This window comes from Apus apus, chromosome 9, assembly GCF_020740795.1.
Source record: "Apus apus isolate bApuApu2 chromosome 9, bApuApu2.pri.cur, whole genome shotgun sequence".
Classification (NCBI taxonomy): domain Eukaryota; kingdom Metazoa; phylum Chordata; class Aves; order Apodiformes; family Apodidae; genus Apus; species Apus apus.
Window position 1 is genome coordinate 5,659,718 of NC_067290.1, and position 19,152 is coordinate 5,678,869.

General features: G+C 39.8%; 1 protein-coding gene across 1 annotated transcript in view; it reads right to left on the reverse strand.

Moving 5' to 3' along the window:
- PTPRG (protein tyrosine phosphatase receptor type G) overlaps window positions 1-19,152 on the reverse strand; it is a 401,265-nt gene that overhangs the window by 133,818 nt on the left and 248,295 nt on the right. Inside the window, exon 5 of the mRNA XM_051627714.1 lies at window positions 4,825-4,920. Coding sequence (XP_051483674.1) covers window positions 4,825-4,920 — 96 coding nt within the window. The remainder of the gene's footprint in view (window positions 1-4,824; window positions 4,921-19,152) is intronic.

Here is a 19,152-nt window from a genome sequence, read left to right on the forward strand (position 1 = left end):
TCTGAGACACAGTAACTAATCACTGATGGTTTTCTTTGCAAATAATAAAATAGATTTATATGCCCTCCCTGTAGGAACCAGAATTCCATCACCTCCTCCTGAATTTCTGAGCTATCGAATATTTGATGAGTGCTTAGGGAATCAGTATTGTGTCTTTTCACAGCAGTAATCAAGGAATGAAGTATTCTCTGCTGTAATGAATCTACCGCAGGCCCAAAAGCTGAATATTTCAAATGCAAAAGCAGTGTTTGTTTTGAACACGTTTAAGTTTGGCTTTAATAAAGCAAGTAGTGAAGTGTGCAATAAATTATATTGCTAGATGGTTAAAACAGATCCATGAAGTATGTCTGAATGCCTTTAATCCAAGTAACTACTCATTTTAAATGTGACTTGTAAATGCATATTACATGCGTGTATGCATATATATAAAAATGGATTACTCAGGAACCAGTGAGAGATCTGGGCCTTCCCTTTCCCCCCATGGCTTGCTTCAAATCTGGTGCAACCTGACAATTAACTGAGGCCTGGAGCCAGAATGTCATTAAGCCCAAGTTGAACCTTATGTGGGCTGAAATGAAGCACGTGCACCAACCATTCAAGTTAGGAACATTTAAATCGAGATTGACAGACCAAGGGGATACTGCTGGTGGGAGGTAATGGATATGTGATGTTAAACATCTTCCAGCAGCACTAGTTTCACCTTGTAACCCTAATACTGACAGGAATGGTCATGTTGTTTTCTCCTGAACAACTTGTGAGGAGCCAAGGAGAAATCATTGGCATTAACTCATTTGTTTCTAGAAGATTTGGATTTTTGCTAAAAGTGAGTTCCATGTAACAATAAAAAAACAAGAGCTTTTTGACTCACATTGCTTCTTATTACTCCAGTCCCCTCACCCTCTTGAAATATACTGTGTTTTTTTTCCACAGACATTCCCACTTTAAGAAAAAAAAACATTTTTCCCACTGACTCCCCCTTCCTCAGTGAAGCATGTGTATGGGTTTTAATAACCCATATACCTGACACCAACAGACTGGAGTTCCCTTCTCCCATTTTCAGCTTGTTCCACAGCTTTTAAAATAAATTAAACTAAAGAGGTTCCTAAGTCACTTTGCTCCTCTCTTACACTCACTGTGGCCTCAGTGAGGATGAGGGAGGATCTTGAAGGAAACACTACAACATGGTGCAAGGTTTTATTTATTGTTTGGTTCTGGCACAGTGAGGCACCTCATTCTGCCCCAAATACACAGCTACAGAACAACAGTCTGCAGGAATTTTCAGCAGCACTACCCTGTACTTTCAACAGTCCCCAGCATGATGCTTGAAGTGATGCCATGGTCTGTAAAAAGGGATCAAATATCACAGGACCCTTTTTCCTTAACGTACCTGTTCACTTTCCAACTTGTACTCCAATGCAAAATTCAGCTTTCTGAGCCCAGCTAGAGATCTCAGGCTAGCTCATCTCATTTGCAAATTAAAAATACTTGCTATAGAGTCCCCACAGTGCTATTTTATGTGAGACTCTCCAAGTGTCTATCTACAATGAAATACAGAGATGAGCAATTATAGCAGTTTGTATATGCAAGAATTGTTTCCTGATTCTAACTATTAATTTATTTTTGTCAGGTCGATTGACCTGCAGCATGAAAACACAAATAGAATTTATCAACGGTTTACAATGAAAGCAATGAGGAAAGCACAGATTTAATTAGCAATTACAACAAAATTCCAAGTGCTTCAATTATCCAAGTTCAAAACCAATGTACTTTACCTGGAAATTGCCCCTGAAACAGTGAATTCAATAAGGAAAATTCTTATATAGCCCAAGTTAAATTATTTAAACAGGAGGAAAGAGGGTTCTTAATTATTTAATGTTTCACCAATAATTATATAGTTCAGTATAATGTTCACTCACTGGAGAACCTGATTTTCAAAGGAACATTGGGAACATCAGTCAAACATAAAACACCTGCTAGACTATAAACTCAGTCAGTGCAGTACACACTCATACCAACACTGCATTAACTCATTAGCAAAAATCCAAGTCTTGACTTAATGGCAAATCTATCCATAATTTCTGTGTTAAAATGTTTACACAGAAAAGCATGCAGAGTTCAGTTTTTTAATGTATTTGTAAAAAACAGTATGACCTCTATTGCTACAATTTTTAAAGCTGTGCTCTAGATAAATGAGTCAGAGATGGGACTACAGCTCTGGAAAATAGCAAATTATTAAATTAGCACTTGCATAGCCAAAGCTGCCAAACAAAACGTGGCCATGGATGTTTTAGGGACATTTCATTCAAAAGTTACTAAGAATCAGCTTTAAAAGTCAGCTTTTAAATTGGTTGCATGAAATACTAGCCATGGTAAGCTTATCCACATGGTGTCCTGGGGAGCAAGGCTAAAGAAACACCAAGTATTTCTGAATGAAAGCGCCTGTAAAGGTTTTTCCAAGTCATGGTCCACCAGCTCCAGCACACGATCCACAGCTGAGGCAGCTGAAATGGCACCTTGGTCAAACACAGCATGGAAATGCAAAAGATCATCACCATCAATTAATAACCACACATATAACAACTCAAGCTCTATGGGGAAAACTCTGGAAAAGCCCCTGTGATAGCCAAAATAGCAGCTGTCACACAAGTCCTTAGAGTTGACTTACTTGTGCCAGAATTCAGCACATGCCCTTCCAGAACAGGGACTTGGAGCTCTGCAGATCTTGCTGGCAGCTTTCTGTCTTGGAGCAGAGCTACCCAGGAGGAAGAGCTGATGTGCTCGGAAGTTTAATGGCACATCACTGAGTTATCACTTCATCCCAAAGACAAGGAAAAAAATACCAAAAAAAAGAAGAAACAAGAAAACCCTTTCCTTTCCATCTCCAAACTGGTTGTGCGTGGGTCACTTTGCCGAAGAATTACCTTACCCCTCACTCTCTAAGAGAGATCAGAGACTGTTTATCAGTAATGGCTTCAGATTTCATGGCTCCTGGAGCAAAGGAGCCCAGCTGCACCATCAGCCAGACTTTACAGCCTAATGTCCTGTGGCCTGCAGGGCTAGAAATGATGAAAAGTATAGATTTCTGCTTCCCTGAGGGGACCACAACACTTGGTTGTGGGTCTTAAAGAGCCTGAGGTCTCTCATAATCAAAGATGGTTTTTTTAACAGCATTACAGACTATTTTAGGTTGTTTCTAGTGAGTTTAATGGCTCCCTCGGAATCGTGCAAAGTGGGATTCGCAGTGAGCGCAGCACCTGGCGTTGCAGGTGGGGAATACAAAACACAGTCCCACTACAATTTTAAGATCCTCTAAAACCAGGGTTTATGGAGCAAATGTCACATACAGACTAGGAAATGGTGCTTGTGTGAGGCACATCAGGGTGATTTAGCAATTAAATTCCAGGCAGACAATGCAACGGCATGTCTTGCACACCACAGCACGACACACGCCCCTGACACGGCACACGCAGGGAATGTGCAGCTCTTCCTTCTGCTACAAACCCAGCAACGGTGCCTTTGGTTGTTCTGTTTCTAAACTTCTGTCTTGTAAGGTCAAATTCAATTTGCCCAACCCTTCCCACAGCACATCAAGATTAAGAAGTCTGGGGAATTATCCTGCAATGCCACTGTAAATTATTGCAGCTCCACCAACTTTACCCTAACATGAAACGCTCTAGAAGGGCTCAGAATTCCACAGTGATGAATTTAACATGTCTACATCCACTAGCCTGATGTCAGCAGAGTTACAGCAATTTATGCAATACAAGGATCCGTCCTTTCCTCCTTATCAAAAGCATTTGATCAAAATCAGTGACATGGAAGAAGACAACCTTACTTAATTTGAGCAGGAGAGTCAGACTTGTCACTCTAACATCCCAAGAAAAAGGGAGATATTTACATATAGGTACTTGCTTATTCTTTTTTATCTGGCTTCACAGAGATAACAGTAAAATAATTTTCTTCCACAGTAACAACTAGTGTGAAACATCACAGAGGACCAACATTTCCCCTTGCTCTTCCCTCCCCTCTTTCCTCTCTTTTGAGAAAGCAACACCTCGAGATATTTCAAAATCTTCATTAGTCACTTCCCTGCTTGTGACAGTGTGGTGACACGGAGTTGCTCCAACTCACTCTGTTCAATTCACCCTGGAGTCAGAAAGCAAAACCTCTGCTTGGGACGCAACACGACACAAGAGCCCACCCTGCTGAGCAGAACTGCCAGATGAGCTCCCCCAGCAGCCATGGCCAGGCACAGGCCCTGCCCCACGCAGCAGTTCCCCAGCGTGTGGAACCGACAAGCGAGCTCAGTGAGCAGTCACGCTCCTGAGGGTGCGTTTCAAAAAAAAAAAAGGGGATGCATAAATTCACCCATTTGGAAACTTGATCTGTTCAAGAACTTGTTGCTATGACAATTCAGAAGGAGCTACTTCAGATAAGATTGATGAAATGTATTGATTAATTTTCTCTCAACCCACGTTTGAGTTTTAAGTTTTCTCGGAACAGAACCAGTTCAGGTCGGTTTGTTATTCCAGGGACCCCAGCAAAATGCTTCAGCAATGAATGAAGTTCCATGATAAATGTGTTCTCCAATCTGCATCTCTAAAGTAGCTATAAAAGCAGAACAACTCATGCAAAATTTTTCATTACGTTTCTAAATATACTTATTTACATTTTAAATCACACATAGACAATATGAAATATCTTTCACTTCGACAGGTGGGAACAAGAAAACAGATGCATCCATTAAGCTTGAAACAATTCAATGAATTAAATAGTACTTGTTGTATGCTTTGGTTTATGGATATAGCTCTTGTTTAAACTTACTTGAAAAAACACAGCCATGGCTCCTACTACCCTGTTTTCTAGAACTGCTGTTCCAAAACTGTCAAAGTCATCAGGATTGTAGAAGTAGATCTGCATCTGTAAAAATTAAAACCAACAACAACAAAATGACATTAGTGTTGATTCATACAGCTTTCAAATGAGGTAATGCATACAGGTTGTACGTAAACCCAGTACTATGAACCTGAGATAAAGGAATTCTGCTGAACAATATTGTTTAACTAGCATCTTGATTAATGGCATGACTGGCCTACTGAGACAGTAACCAGGGAACAGAGTCAATGCAATGCATTTTAATAACAAAACCCAAGAATAAACAGTATGGCCAGTCTGTTTAGATGGTAAACTGTGCTTTCTGCCAGGATCTCTTCATTTCTTTGCTCATTGCAGACTCATCTCCTGCTCTGTTAAATGTGCTAAACATATTTATCTCAAAAACTATAGAGAAATTTTGAAAAGGATTTCAATGTTTAGAGTTATTCCTTTACTCCTAAAGCAATTTGTAAGATAAAAGTCTGTCTCTGTAGCAATGCATTTTTATGAGCCTCTGATATTCAGGACTATCAGTTAGGGTCAGACTTCTCTCTGACTTCAGTTAAATTTCATGACTTTTATTTCCAAAGCATTAGTACTCAGCAAAAAGTCTAAGCAAGACAAAACCAGATATTTTGATGTCATTTTAGGACAAATAATAAATATTAATAACTGGACAAACCCAAAGAGAAAGCAGGTGAGAACAAAACAGAAAATGTCTGAGTTCCACAAATATAGGAAGGCTGAGGAATAGCTTCCTTCAAACACTCTGCTGTTGAACAATCCCACTGTGTATTAGACACACATGACATCAGTAAGGGCAGCACAGAGAGGCCCGCGGGTGCTACTGCTCTTTATTTCTTGTATGGTTCTTGTTCCATTTACTGCATTAGAAGACCTCCCATTTCTGCCAGCCATCCTAACACACCACTGCTTCCCCAGCAGTTGTTCAACCTCCCCGTTTCCCAAGAAGCCCCTAGTGTCAGTCCATCTGCAAATTTTGTATACTGCCAGATGAGATGTTACCCTTTTATCTTACTCAGATTTGTTCCTACTCATATTTCCTGATTCCCAGGCTTCTGACTATATACATATTGGCTGCAGTGTACAACACTGACAAAGAACCTTTACATCAAAGAAAACATCACCATATAGAGAAAAGGCCAAGATGAAGATCAGCCTTTTCAGAGGTAGAGGTACTTTTTTCAGCTGCATGATAAAATAAGACCACACTCCAAATGGCTCACCAAAAAATGCAAAAAAAAAAAAAAGTCTGGCACACACCCTAGCTTCATAAAATTTGAAAGCAATTTTCTTCCCCCATTTTGGCCTTCCTATTCCCAGTGTATTCATAGCACACACAGAGATGCTGGCAGTATCTCACATAGTTGGTGGTGCCTCCAGGTTCTGACAACTCATGCTTTGAACAGATGTAGACTGAGGTACAGCCATTCATTGATGTCGAAATTAGAAACAGTTTGTTTCAGGTAGAATTGCTTAAACCTCAATTTAGCCAGCACAGACAAAAGCACTCACAAAACACTCACAAATTACATTTTGCTCCCCTTTAAAAAAAAAGTCTAAAATTAGGTATAGCTTATATAAAACACTTCACTATACAGTCCTCATAGGAGTTTATAAAGAAAAGTATCACTGAGTGAGTTCAACATATGCCAAAATCATTTTGGATCAATTTTGCTCATGGCGTTTTAAGGAAATTAATTTTTACAATACACTTTTGGATAGCAGTGCAAAGGGCTTTGGTAAAAAAGAGCTTAATTCAGATCCCTTGTCTCCACAGTGCAATTTCACAGACTAATCAAGAACCACACTCCTTGATTACCATACACATTGAAACATTTTCCCACTGCTCCCTGGTGTTTTTCCAGAGAGCGTGGTTCTTCTCTCTGCATCCATCAAGTCAAGGGGAACTGTCTTGTATGAAAAATTATCTTCATCTGTCATACAGTAGCTTCCTCATGTTTTCATACAGCTAGAAGGAACATTTTAGGAGCAGAATCTCCCAGGAATTGCCATTATATAATTTATACACGCAAACACTGCAAAAACAATGTTAAGAAGATGGTAAAGTTACATCCTCAAAGCTGCATGGTTCATGCTGCTCATAAAACCACACCTGGACACCACTGAGCCTCAGTATTATGATGATTTCCTAATTATGTGATCACATATTGTTCTCTTGCATAATAGTCTCATCTGTATTCCCCCAATTTACAATAAAATGTAAAACTAACGTTATTTTTTCTTTTATACATAATATACATAGTCTTCAATACATTTATCAGTAGTTTATAATTTAGCATTTTCTATGGATGGCATCATGTTCTTTATGCACAAATCAAGAAGCAGACAGTTAACCATAAAATTAATTTCACCGCATACTTAAGTGGTCTAAACATGCCAGAAAATTCTCATTATTACTCCTTATTATATAATTAGTATATACAATATATGGTGCATTTTGCATATAAATTACTTCTACTATCTCTTCCTGGCACATACAAAGCAGTAGTACAGAATGCAACAAAGGGGCATTTAAGCTAAAGAAAATTTGGATCTCATTATGATACGTTATTTGTGAAATGGAGGATCATCCAAGCTTGCACATCCAACCTGAATTGTGGCCCTGCCTGACCTCACCATCATTTTCTTATACATTTTTACAACAGATTTCACATTAGCTTCTATTTAAAAAAAACACACACAACAAAATATGTTTTTTACAAACATATTTTTAAAGGTTCTGAATCCCTTAGCGATGGGAAAGCCTGAAATACCCCTTGTAGCTTCTATAGTGTGACACTGTCTGCAGTCAGAATGCTCAGGTCCATACATCCCTGCTGACAGTGCTCCAAAAAGCCTTCCTGGTGGCACAGGTCCCAGAGGGCATGAGAGTCCTCTTCTCTATGGCACAATATACTAGATTTATGTCTTTCACATGTAGCCCCGTTACAACTAACAAGGCTGGGAAAGGCTTTCATGGACTTCCTTAACCTCAGATGTGCAACACAGCAGTTTGCTTGCATGTACCTTGTAAAGATCTATTATAAAAAAACCCTGGAGTGTCCAAGCAACCTGCAATTTTCAGTATTTCGATAAGGCCAAGCTGAAACAAACCATCTCTAGTGACACAAAGGCACTTTTCTTGTGGGAAGCTTCCATCCTAAAATGCTACCAACAGCTACTGCAGCTACAGAGGCAGGGAGAGGGTAAGTTTGCTTTTAATGGAAAAACTTTATGCTTTGACGCTCTCCACACTCTAAAAGAGTAGAATTGTTTTCACTCAAACTTGAGAGAGATTTGCTGTACAGCATAGATTAAGCCTGAAAAAATCTCACTGAAGGGGAAAATCTTCAGAATGTTACAAGTGCCTTAAAACATAGGATTAGACAGAAAACCCTCACTCTGCCATAACACAGGAGATAAATGCCAGTTACCCTTTAAAATCATGTCATGTTTTCTAGTCTCTTCTGTCCAGAAAGATCCACTGTCCAACCATTAAAGTTCCCAAGCACTTGAGGACTTTTCACAGCTGACAACACTTGCACGAATGAATACACCACATACATCCCACACCTGAGCAATTCCCTAGCCTAGAGCACCTCTTCCTCCATGTTCCTACTAGCTACTAATCCCCTCCACCATACCATGGAGCAGGCTATCCCTTCCTTCTGGGGTTCAACCTACTCTCTGCAGAAACACCTCTCTTCAATTGTCTTCTTCCAAACTCTACAGAAATCTGCTCTTCCCCAGGGCTGGCAAAATGTCTCTTAAGAGATTTTGACTAAAGCCGGGCTGCCACCAGGCTGAACTTGTAAGGATGGGCTGTCAAAAATTTGCACGTGTATTACTGAGAAATACTTCCCACCAGAGATCAGTTCCGAGTTTATTAAGTACAATTGCCTCTGAATGACTAAACCCTCTTTATGAAATGTCACTGGCTTGCAAAAACTGAGCCTGCGTGAAATGAATGACTTCTCCCTGCTACTCATCCACAAATAAAAGGCTCCAGCTCTCTGCTCCTCTGCTTGGCAAGACAGACATCCAGACAGAAATCACCATTCCTGTGCATGACATCTTTGTGCTCTTATTGCCCCACTACAAAGACAGAAAGTTTATAATCAATGCAGACTATCAGGGCTAAACTCATTCAGCACTTCAGAGAGAAAAGCCACAATGAGCATTTGATAGATCCCAGAAGATGTGAGTGAGTTCAAAGCAATTCTAAGAGACTGGAAACCAAGCAAGTACATTTTCCATAGACAGATGCCAAGTATTTTAAAAATAAATAATTGAGACTTTTAAATTGGGCTGCTATCACCCTGTGCAACCTCCTTCAGCAGATTTCTCTTTAGATTAAAAAGTGAACAAAGGCTCATTGTGCTGTCACAGATGTGGAGTAGAGAATATTCAATAGCATCAGGAATTCTGGTAGAAGGGAAAAGATCATCAGCATTAGCTTTCCACTCATTTCCTTCCAGCAATCCAAGGACTACCATGCAATTTAAAGCTAAAAAAAACCAAACAACCAAAACAGAAAAAAAGAGGTTTTATAGGCCAGCCAATTTTTTGATGAATCAGGCAGCAAGACGCAGACACCACAGCTATGTGGTTTCTTCTGTGGTGCTTCAGAGTCTGAGAGGATTTTCAGAAGAGCAAAACACAGATGCATCGCAGGTAGAATGCAAATCTCTTCAGACTGGAGAAACAAAATTTTTGAAATGTTTGCTTTAAACGATGGAGTTAATCACTGAACATATTCTTAATTAGTAGCTTTGCTGCTTATATTGTAAGAATAAATTATTCTCAGCCACTTTTACAGCTGTATGTAAAACCTCTCGCACAAAAACAAATTCTGTGCTAAGATTATGAATCATACATGATTTTTCTTAATTGAAAGCCTGTATCCAACTCACTTTGGCTTCAAATATATGCATAGATTTCTAGCAAACCAGATGATGTGATCCATTTGGCTGGAATAAAAATTTTCTACAGACATAATGTAATCTTCACCTCAGCACTGAAAATTCAGAACAACCGTCCTGCAGTCTGTGTGTTTACTGGAGTGTGAGATGTACACTGGGGCAATGAAGTCTGATGTTTGACTTCTCATTATATTCTCTTTAAAAAACCCATGAAACTTATCTTTTGTAACATATTCTAAATCTGCTTAGAGAAGGCGGAGGGGAAGAGCGAATCGTGATGTTTTCAAGTTCTCCTACCAGAGCTGGATGAAATAACACAGAGTAGACTACATTCTTTCTAAAAGACAAAGTTGAACAGGAGCAGATAATGGCATGTTTTTCCTGCCTAGTCTATTATTCATCAGTGAATTTTTAACTATAGTTAGGTAGGTACAGAGATGTATTTTCAATGTCATCACTTAGTATTTCACAGTGCTTAAAAGCGTGCTGGGTAAATTGCAATACAAAGAGTCAGACAGGGTCTTTGCCCTGAAGTAATTGCAACTTGATAATAAATACAATGCTAGGCTGGAAAAAAAAATCAAAAAAAAAATCAAAGGAGTAGAAACAACAGGAAGAGTAAAGATCATACAAGTGAAATAAGAGAATTCAACTCAATTTAGACGTTCACATTCCTTAGAAGTATGATAAATTTCCCTTTAATCTTTTTTAATAGTAAGCATTAATTATTGCTTTGTTGTCTACACACAAGACAGTAGGTGTATTTATGTTAAAAGTCGAGACTAAGCAATTTCACAGTCATTTTCAATCTGAAAGCTGGGAGCTGGTGCACGTTCTGCCCCTAGTTATGAAGAGCACTTAAACCTGTGAGTGGTCCAGTGACAGCCCAGTAGGAACACTGAAGCAACACGATGCTTGTAGGAACACCCTGAGCTTCAGTTCATGGCTGGATCACGGCCATATCACTCACTATCTTGGGTGTTAAGTCTTGAAGGGTAAGGCAGAAACCTCACTGATTTCTACTGTCAGAAATAACCCTTGGGCCCACTCCTGCCCCAAACCGGAAAACCCATCTCATGTATATACATGGAGTTATTACACGATGAAGTCATTTTTGATGCTAAAAACCTGGATGTTCATTTGTATTCCATAATATGAAAATAACGGTTTCAGTGTTTATGCTTTCCATAACATGAAACTTTTTTGCAATTGCTTTGTACTCCAAGTAACAGCCATATGATTCACCATGAAATGAAGTCTGGAAAATCGTTTTGGATAAATGGAACTATAAATTCAATAGAATTTCCATGACAACATAGATTGCAACACTCTGCCACAAGTAAAATGTTATAAATCATTCAAAACCAACAAAAAATCAGCAGTAAGTCTTCTCTTTCACAACACACAAGACCCCTGAATTATAGAGCTGTGGTTATTACCTCCCCATGCAGTGCCTCTCATTTCTGATCCTGTTGCTTTTTATAAGTGTTGTTTCATATCTGACCTCCTTCCTAACACAGGAAATTGTAATACTAACACTTTATACTAAGATGTAAATAAGAATAAGCAGGAGGGTTTTTTGAACCTTTCCTCCTTTTCTCATCTTCTAAAAACATTTAAATATCTTCATCATCTGGTAATTATACCTCTGTATCCATATACATCACAGCATCTTGTTAGACTCAAAAATATAGGAGGTTCTTTTTCTGTAAATGTGGGTGGTAAGTGTACAATAGGGTGCTCAGTCAGCTCGTAAAAAGGATGTGAAACACATGTCTAAGGGATGGAAGAGATCCAAGGAGAGGAGGAGGTAAAAATAAAAAAGGATAAAAGATTACACCACCCAGTATTACTCATTCATACCCGTCCATCAGAGTATTCCTGACATGCTGTATTTCACTTAAAGTCCAAGGATCTGGAATGAAGTGATTCCAGGAAGACCTTCGCTGCAATTTAAAAATCACTGTGGCTGTGGACATCATGCCTGTGAGAAAAACCTTGAAAATGCAAAGCTCCTTCTGTCCTGAAGAGATTAAGACTCCCATAAAATGAGAGACAACTTAGTATTCTCATTTTTGGGTAGGAGTATCTCTTACAAATCAGATCTTTTGGTAACTTGAGATGAAGCAGCAACCTTGGATTGCAAAGGGTCATCTTCCCAGACTACTAGAGAGTTTCTGCTGTCTTGCATAAAACTCTGTCCATTTTGGGGCCTCATTTCCTTGTGTGTAAACGATGGTCATTGCTCACCCTTCCTTAAACATTTTTTATGAAGAAAAAATATGAAAAATTTGAAATAAATGAGAAGAATGACAAGCACTTGAAAAACATGTGAAATAAACTACCATTTGGAGTGGTGTTGGAGAAAAAAACACTTTGGGGTTGTTTGCTCAATATTACAATAAGGAAGAGTCACACAAGTACCTCAGGGAGACAGGACATTACCTTTTAATACTGGTACCAACTTCTAAACAGCTCCTCTCTGGCATGGAGCTAATGTCAGAGTTTGGTGCAGACACGTACTGCAAGGCACTGCATCCAGATACCCAAGGGCAACTTCCCAGGCTCCCTGAGGTCTGCTGGGGTCTTTCACTGGCCTTTAACTCTGCTACCAGACTCTGAGTCTCTGGCAGAGACTTTTGGGGTTCTTTACTGAGTGGTTCTGCGTCTCACCCACAGTGGCTTTGCCTGACTGTGTCATGTTCCAAACAAGACAGCAAGCGCATGCATGCGGGAACACACAACGCTGAGACTCCCACCGCAGCGAGAGGCAAACTTTGCTTTCTAAAACTGCTCCAATGGAAAAATGAGAAGCAATACTTAGCTGCTGGCTGGGGTGAAAAACTGAAGCAGGCAATTTAGGAAGTGGCTAAGCACCAAAAGCCACAGCAACTAAAAATAAGCCGGATGGACTGACTGTTTGAATAGAATAGCTCTGAACTCAACCCAAAAATGACTGTTTCACATATTGTCTTAATCTGTTTCCCATGGTCTTCCTACATGGAGAACTAAACTACTGAAGAAAGAGTTTTAAACTTCAAAATACCCAAACTGTCCATACTTGAGAGCTCATCTTTCAAGAATCCATTTACTTTTTTAAACAGCAAGAAGTGCTGTCAGAACGAAGAGAACTGCTGGGATTTCCTAGCAAAAACACTCCAGCGCTCTTCAGGGAAAAGAAAGGAGCTATACTTTAAAAATAAACCCTACAAAAGCACACTTTTCCTAGCATGTGTGATTAATACAATTTCATATACTATTCACTTTAAAGATGCACTAGCACAAGTATTAATTCCTCTGAGAGCTCACATCTTGGTGCAAATTATTCTTTTTGTACTGAGAATTCAGAACATCCTGTGTGGTTTATTTGGGGGTTTTTGTGTGTGTGTTTTGTTTCTGTATTTATTTTTTAACAGGGGAAGGCGATCTTTTCCATGAGGTTTAATGATCTTCAAAATGCCTCAGAACAAATTTTGAAATATTTATAGTTTTGTTGCATCTCTGGATTCAAAGCCTTGCAGCAGATGGGGCATGTTTTCAGAAGCATTTTGCTCGGGCAAAAAGGCCTTTCCTGTCTCTGAGGGGATATGAAATCCTCCAGGCTGCACACTTGCAGTTATTTTTATTCATGAACCATGAAGTATATGGGCAATTGCAACAGAACCAGCCCATGAGAAGAGCTTACTTAGAGAGCTTTATGACAGAGGGCAAAAAATAAAGTGTGCTTTCCCATATTTTGCAGAATCCACATATATCTAGGGCAGCACCGTAATCCCAAAGACAAAGCAAACAGGGTGCTCGGCATCAGAGGTCTCAGTAGCCACTTGCAGATTACAGAAGGATGGTGGGAAAGCCTTAGGCTGCAGGGACAGCACTAGTTCTGCCACACACTTCCCACTTGAACACAAGAAGGATTTTTCCAACGTAGCTGTGTAATGTGGGTATTTTACTTCAAGTTTCTTGAAGGGGCTAAATGTGCAAGGACTGAGTACACTATATCCTTTGCAAATGTCAGGATCTCTTGAAAATACCTAAAATTGAAATCCTTCCCTGCTATGGGGTGCTACCCAAACTCTCCAGGGTCTTGGAAAACTTTGCATGTAATATCTCTGTATTCTGCCTCTACTTTTCTAGCTTTCTTTACACCCTTATCCTGTTTTACCAGAGCAGAAATTGAAGTGTGGTGTTATGAAATTTCTAAACTTCTCATCCTAGCAATTTTGAGTACAGACACACAGAATAGTTGAATAAACCACCTTAATGGAACCAGCTTGTTAAGGACATGATTCTGCATTAACACTAGTAAATAAAAAAGAACTGGACTTAACACAGCAAGAAGCAAAACATCCAAGTAAGTGCAAAATTGATGGAATTGAGGTTAAAGTGCTAGAAATTGTGTAGCCTTTTAAAGCTAAAACCTTGTCCACTGCCACATCTGCAAACCCATTTGCAAACACATTCTGTAATGGTCCTTTGTTAGATGTCAAAGTTATTCTTCCACATTTATGAAACAGAAACACAAATATCTCTCCCCCTCCCACATGCACACGCTGGTGCCTGCCTGAAGATGCCCTGTCAAGACTCCTCTGGTGCATCTGACTCTGCTGCTCACTCGTGGCATCACCTTATATCATGTGAATAAGACAACCTCTCAGCTTTACCACTTCCAAATTTTTAAGGGCCCTTTGATGTTGAAAGAAGAGCACATTGAACTTCTTTGGACTCCTGATGAACATAGCAGAGCTGCCAGATTGGCATGTGTGTCCAAATTTCACAGGCTCTGGGTTCAATGCAGGTTCCATGTGGGAGTTGTGTCTCTGCTCATCCAGACTCTGTGCCAGCTTTGTCCCTTCCCTCTACTCTGCATTTGAATAACGAAAACTAGTCTCAAATAATATTTCCACTCTGGCTCACAACTCTGTGTTTTCTGAAAGCACTTCTTCTGCCTCAGCATTTCACATTTGAACAACTCACCTGGGTAATGGATACCATGTAAGTTCTGGTTTTCAGTATGACAGCTGTTGGCTTTTCTCTGGACTATGGTTGTCTTTGGCTCAAGAAGTGCCCAACCAAATTAATTCTTGTTATATCCCACTGCTGTCTCCAACAGCCCCAGACACCTTGGTTATGCCTGCAACCCTGAATGGAAGCTGGAAATGGTGCAAAATGCTGCAGCCTCTCCCTGTCACATCCCAGAGAGTGTGCCCCACTCTGCCTGGGGCTGTGGTGGGCAGTGGGGGGATCACCTGCAACACAAAACCCCACCATTGTACCTCTTACCAGTACATTCACCTCTCCTGGCATTGTTCTGTCACAGCACGAAATGCCTCAATGGAACTTTTGAAATATGGGAGTTGCAGAAGGAAAGTCTTTAACATAAATCTGACAATTAACCTGCATAACTAATTTCCTTTCTGGCTGCAGGCACAGGTTGGAATAAACAGTGTATTCAATACCTACTGAGAGGAGACTCCCATATTTCATATTTACTTTAAGCAAGTATAAAAATCTAGGGACAAAGGGCCTCAAAGAGTCAAATTTCTAGCAGTTTCAACAGTGCCTTGAATAATACATAAAGCAGCTACGCTCTTATCCCTAAAACCACAGGTGTGAACCAGATGTCATGCTTATCTTCTCTTGAGATTACAGCAAACAATTGCACACCTTAAGAATATAAAGTACGCTTTGGATCAAGAAGCTTGAAATATATTAAACTGTGTCACTGAAGTTAAAAATCCAAATATTAACTAACAAATCACTGATTTATTTAACAGTCTGTTTAGAGCCTACATTCTACAAAAGTTATATTTCTTTTATTTAATCTTTTTATAATAAGATCTATTATGAATCACAAATCTGAGATAAAACTACTTGCATAAACCCCAGTCTTGGTCAGCAAGGTTTTGCCAAACATATTGTTCAAATATTCCATCATCTATTTAAAATACATCACGGCTCAAGGAACAGAACTCAAGTCTTGATTTGAATTTTAAACTTTCCTGTTATTGTAATAAAGGCTTACTAAAAGGTGAGCATGTGTTGCACTCAAATATTGAAAGATAAAGCCCAGAATGGTCAGTCAAAGAGAATTTTAAGGTTAAGTTACTACACAGTAACAAGACATGGTGCAAATGGTGCTCTAACCACACACCCTTGTCATAACAAACCACCTAAAAAAGCATAAGCAGAGCTTATTGAACATTCCAAAATGTTCAGCTTCAAGAAGACAACAATTTTGTCACCCAGCTAGCAAATGTCACTAATATGCAACTGTTTGTACTGTAGGCATTTAAGAAAAAGAACAACAGGGTCCTCCTCACCAAATGCACAAAATAATCCTGCCCAGTAAGTTTTAAAGGTCAGACTTGTACCGCAGTATTTCCTCTCTTAAATTAGGTTCAGGCACCACCTCCCAACTCCAGTGTTGCCACCTCAGGAGCAGTAGTACTTGCTGCAAAGGATGTGGGTCTTGTCTTTCTGATAGATGGTTTATGTCCTATTTCATTTTTTTCCTACCTTTTGTCTTCCTGGCTGGCTTAATACTTCAATGCCTCGTTTCCTTGACTGCATCTCCCCATCAAACACACACATTCCAAAGTCTCAGCATCTAATGCTAAAGCTTCACTACAATAAGTCTTCTAGGTCAATTTATGACAGAAATATCACAAGTATGTTTAGAGCCCTAGATAAGAAAATCTTGTGTTTACTCAGTAAGCCTCATATTCATAGAAACACTCAAGTTGAAAAAGACCTTTAAGATCATCAAGTCCAACCTTTAAACCTTTCCTTAATAAAGGCATGCATCTTTTTCTCACGGCTGTAGAGAGAAGGTGGTGAATGTGACCTGATTCCAACAGTTGTGTGAGCTGCCTGATCTTGAGGGACTTGAACTATCCTGTTTATGTACCAGTATTCACTAGTGACACAGAGCCTCATTCTGCTCTCCAGCAGCTGAGTCTCTGACTTGAGGGGAAAAAGCATCCAGCACACCTTGGCTCACTCACATTAATAAAACGGATGCTAAGCTTTTAAGTTAGCATGATCCTGTCTGTAATGCTTAACAGTCAAACTTGGTTTCAGCTGAAAGCACAGACCCAGGCTGCTAAGCTTCATGGCAACATTAATGATCTCAACACATTTAAAACCTTCTATTAAAGATACTGTTAAAAGTTAAGAGCAATGTAGAAAAATAAAGAATTTCAAACATAAACAATTAAGTCTTCGAGCTTTAATATATGCCTTAAGCCCATCTCTATTAGCAAATGGGTTTTTCTTACAAGGACAATCTTCGGATGGTATTAAATGTGGTGATAAATATTCTTCAGGAAAACAGATTAGATAATTTAGAGCTAGTTCTGAAGTCCAGTCTTAACTTCTGCAGAAAAAATGTAACAGTTAAAAGAAGTGCACAGATAGATAACACAGCTTCTGCAGCTGATACTTGCAACTTCATTACCGTGGAAAACAAGCAATGAAAGCAGCTGTTATCAGCCACTCCAACACAGGGCACAGGTTTTCCCTGCTTCACTGGTCATGGGATCACAGCAGTGCTGAGAAAGGGAGCGTGGCTGGGCTCAGTATGCCAGGCTTGTATTAAACAGAAGGAAGAAAGAGATAGGAACACACCAAAGGTTGAAGATTTAGGTGAAGTTGGTGGCAGCTCTGGTACCTTCCCACACTGCTACTCTGAGCAGGTCAAAACACATTCAGGATCATGACTGCCCTCCCAGAATACCCAGTCACATGGTGTTGAGGAGTGTTGGTGTTACAGGGTCCTGAGATTCCAGGAGATAGTGGAGATGCAAGCATTGTATTTTATCTCCCCCCCTTCACCAATATATCATCTGGCCCCTTCCCACACAGACTGCCAGCCACGGGCTATGGATGGCACATGTGTATCCATTAATTACATCCACCAATGACTGACAAAACCCCAGTTTTGATCTGCTAGTTTCCAGCTCCATTCTCTTCTCATTTAAGTATGTACCTCAGAAGTTATCTTGATGTTTTTTAGAGTATTTCAATCTGCCCTCTTTCTGTAGAGTTTCTTAACACTGCCACATGCTGATCTTGCCTAGACTAGTGTTGCTGTGGATGTTGTCTGACACCCAAGGCTGCATTAACATCACCCCTGAGAACCCTCGTACAAAAGACTTGGTTCAGGCTGCAGGTGCAGCCAGCTCTGTGTCCAGTCTCACATAACAACCACTATCAGAAAGTAAAAACAAGACAGTGTGTGTTTACACGGACAAAAGCAACTCTCCCCTTAGCTACATCGCTGCTTCTACCAGCAAGCCTCAGAGTCCCTTCTGAGCTGGAAGCTTCACAAGGGCCATCCTTTAACGGGTTTGTCCAAAACTCTGTTAAATCCTTTTTCCAACCTGTGTTTACTGCCAATGGCTAGAAGTTAATTTCTCAAGAGGTTCCTCAATTTATGCACTTTGATGCACTGCATTAAAAGTCTTCCTCTTTGTTGACCTTTTTGCACCTTCTGTCTTCCTGGGCTCAGACCCTTAGTTGCATCATTAAGCAAAACAAGCAACATCTATTTAACTTTCTTGAGATTTAATGGACATTTGTAATCATGTGCCCTGAGTCACCTTTTCCAAGCAAAGATGTTACAACTATTTAGCTTCTTGTCTCATGGAAGGTGTTTTGTATCACTGAAGGCTCTCTGTGTTCTTGTTGATCATATTAATGTCGTAATTATTCCTAATCTTCCTATTTGCCTTCTTGCTGCTGCTGAGCACTGAGCTCACATGTTCAGGGAGCTCTCTGAGAGCACTGCGGGAACACTTGAGTGGCAATAACTAGTTTAATTTCCATTACTATTTGTGCATACTCAGTGTTCCTCTTAACCTAGATAAACTAGAAAATAAGATTTATATGATCCTGCTTTGTGTGTGTGTCTGTACATGACGTCAGCCCTTTGTAATAACTTCAAAATGCATTGACCAATTTCATTGAGACCTCAATGCTTAACTCAGTTTCTCTAAGACTTTACACCCACACAAGTTCCTTTGCAATTAAATGGTGAAGTTAGAGAGAGACCCCATTAGTTTCACTGGTATAGATCAAATATTGAAGACTCTCCCTGTCCTCATCCACAAAGCACTTCATCATCGTGTCTAGGATGGGCAGCAGCCATTTCAGCAGCTGTCGTGATTCCTCCAGACTCAGCAGTGCTGCCCACAGGTAAGCTGGGGCTTTTTCAACTTGAGAGCTGTTTTACATTCATTTCTTCACCCAGGGATGTAGCAGGACAGACAACGTACCTACTTTCTTTTAGTTGGTGGGATTGACATCAGCAGGTGCATATTTCCCATGAGTG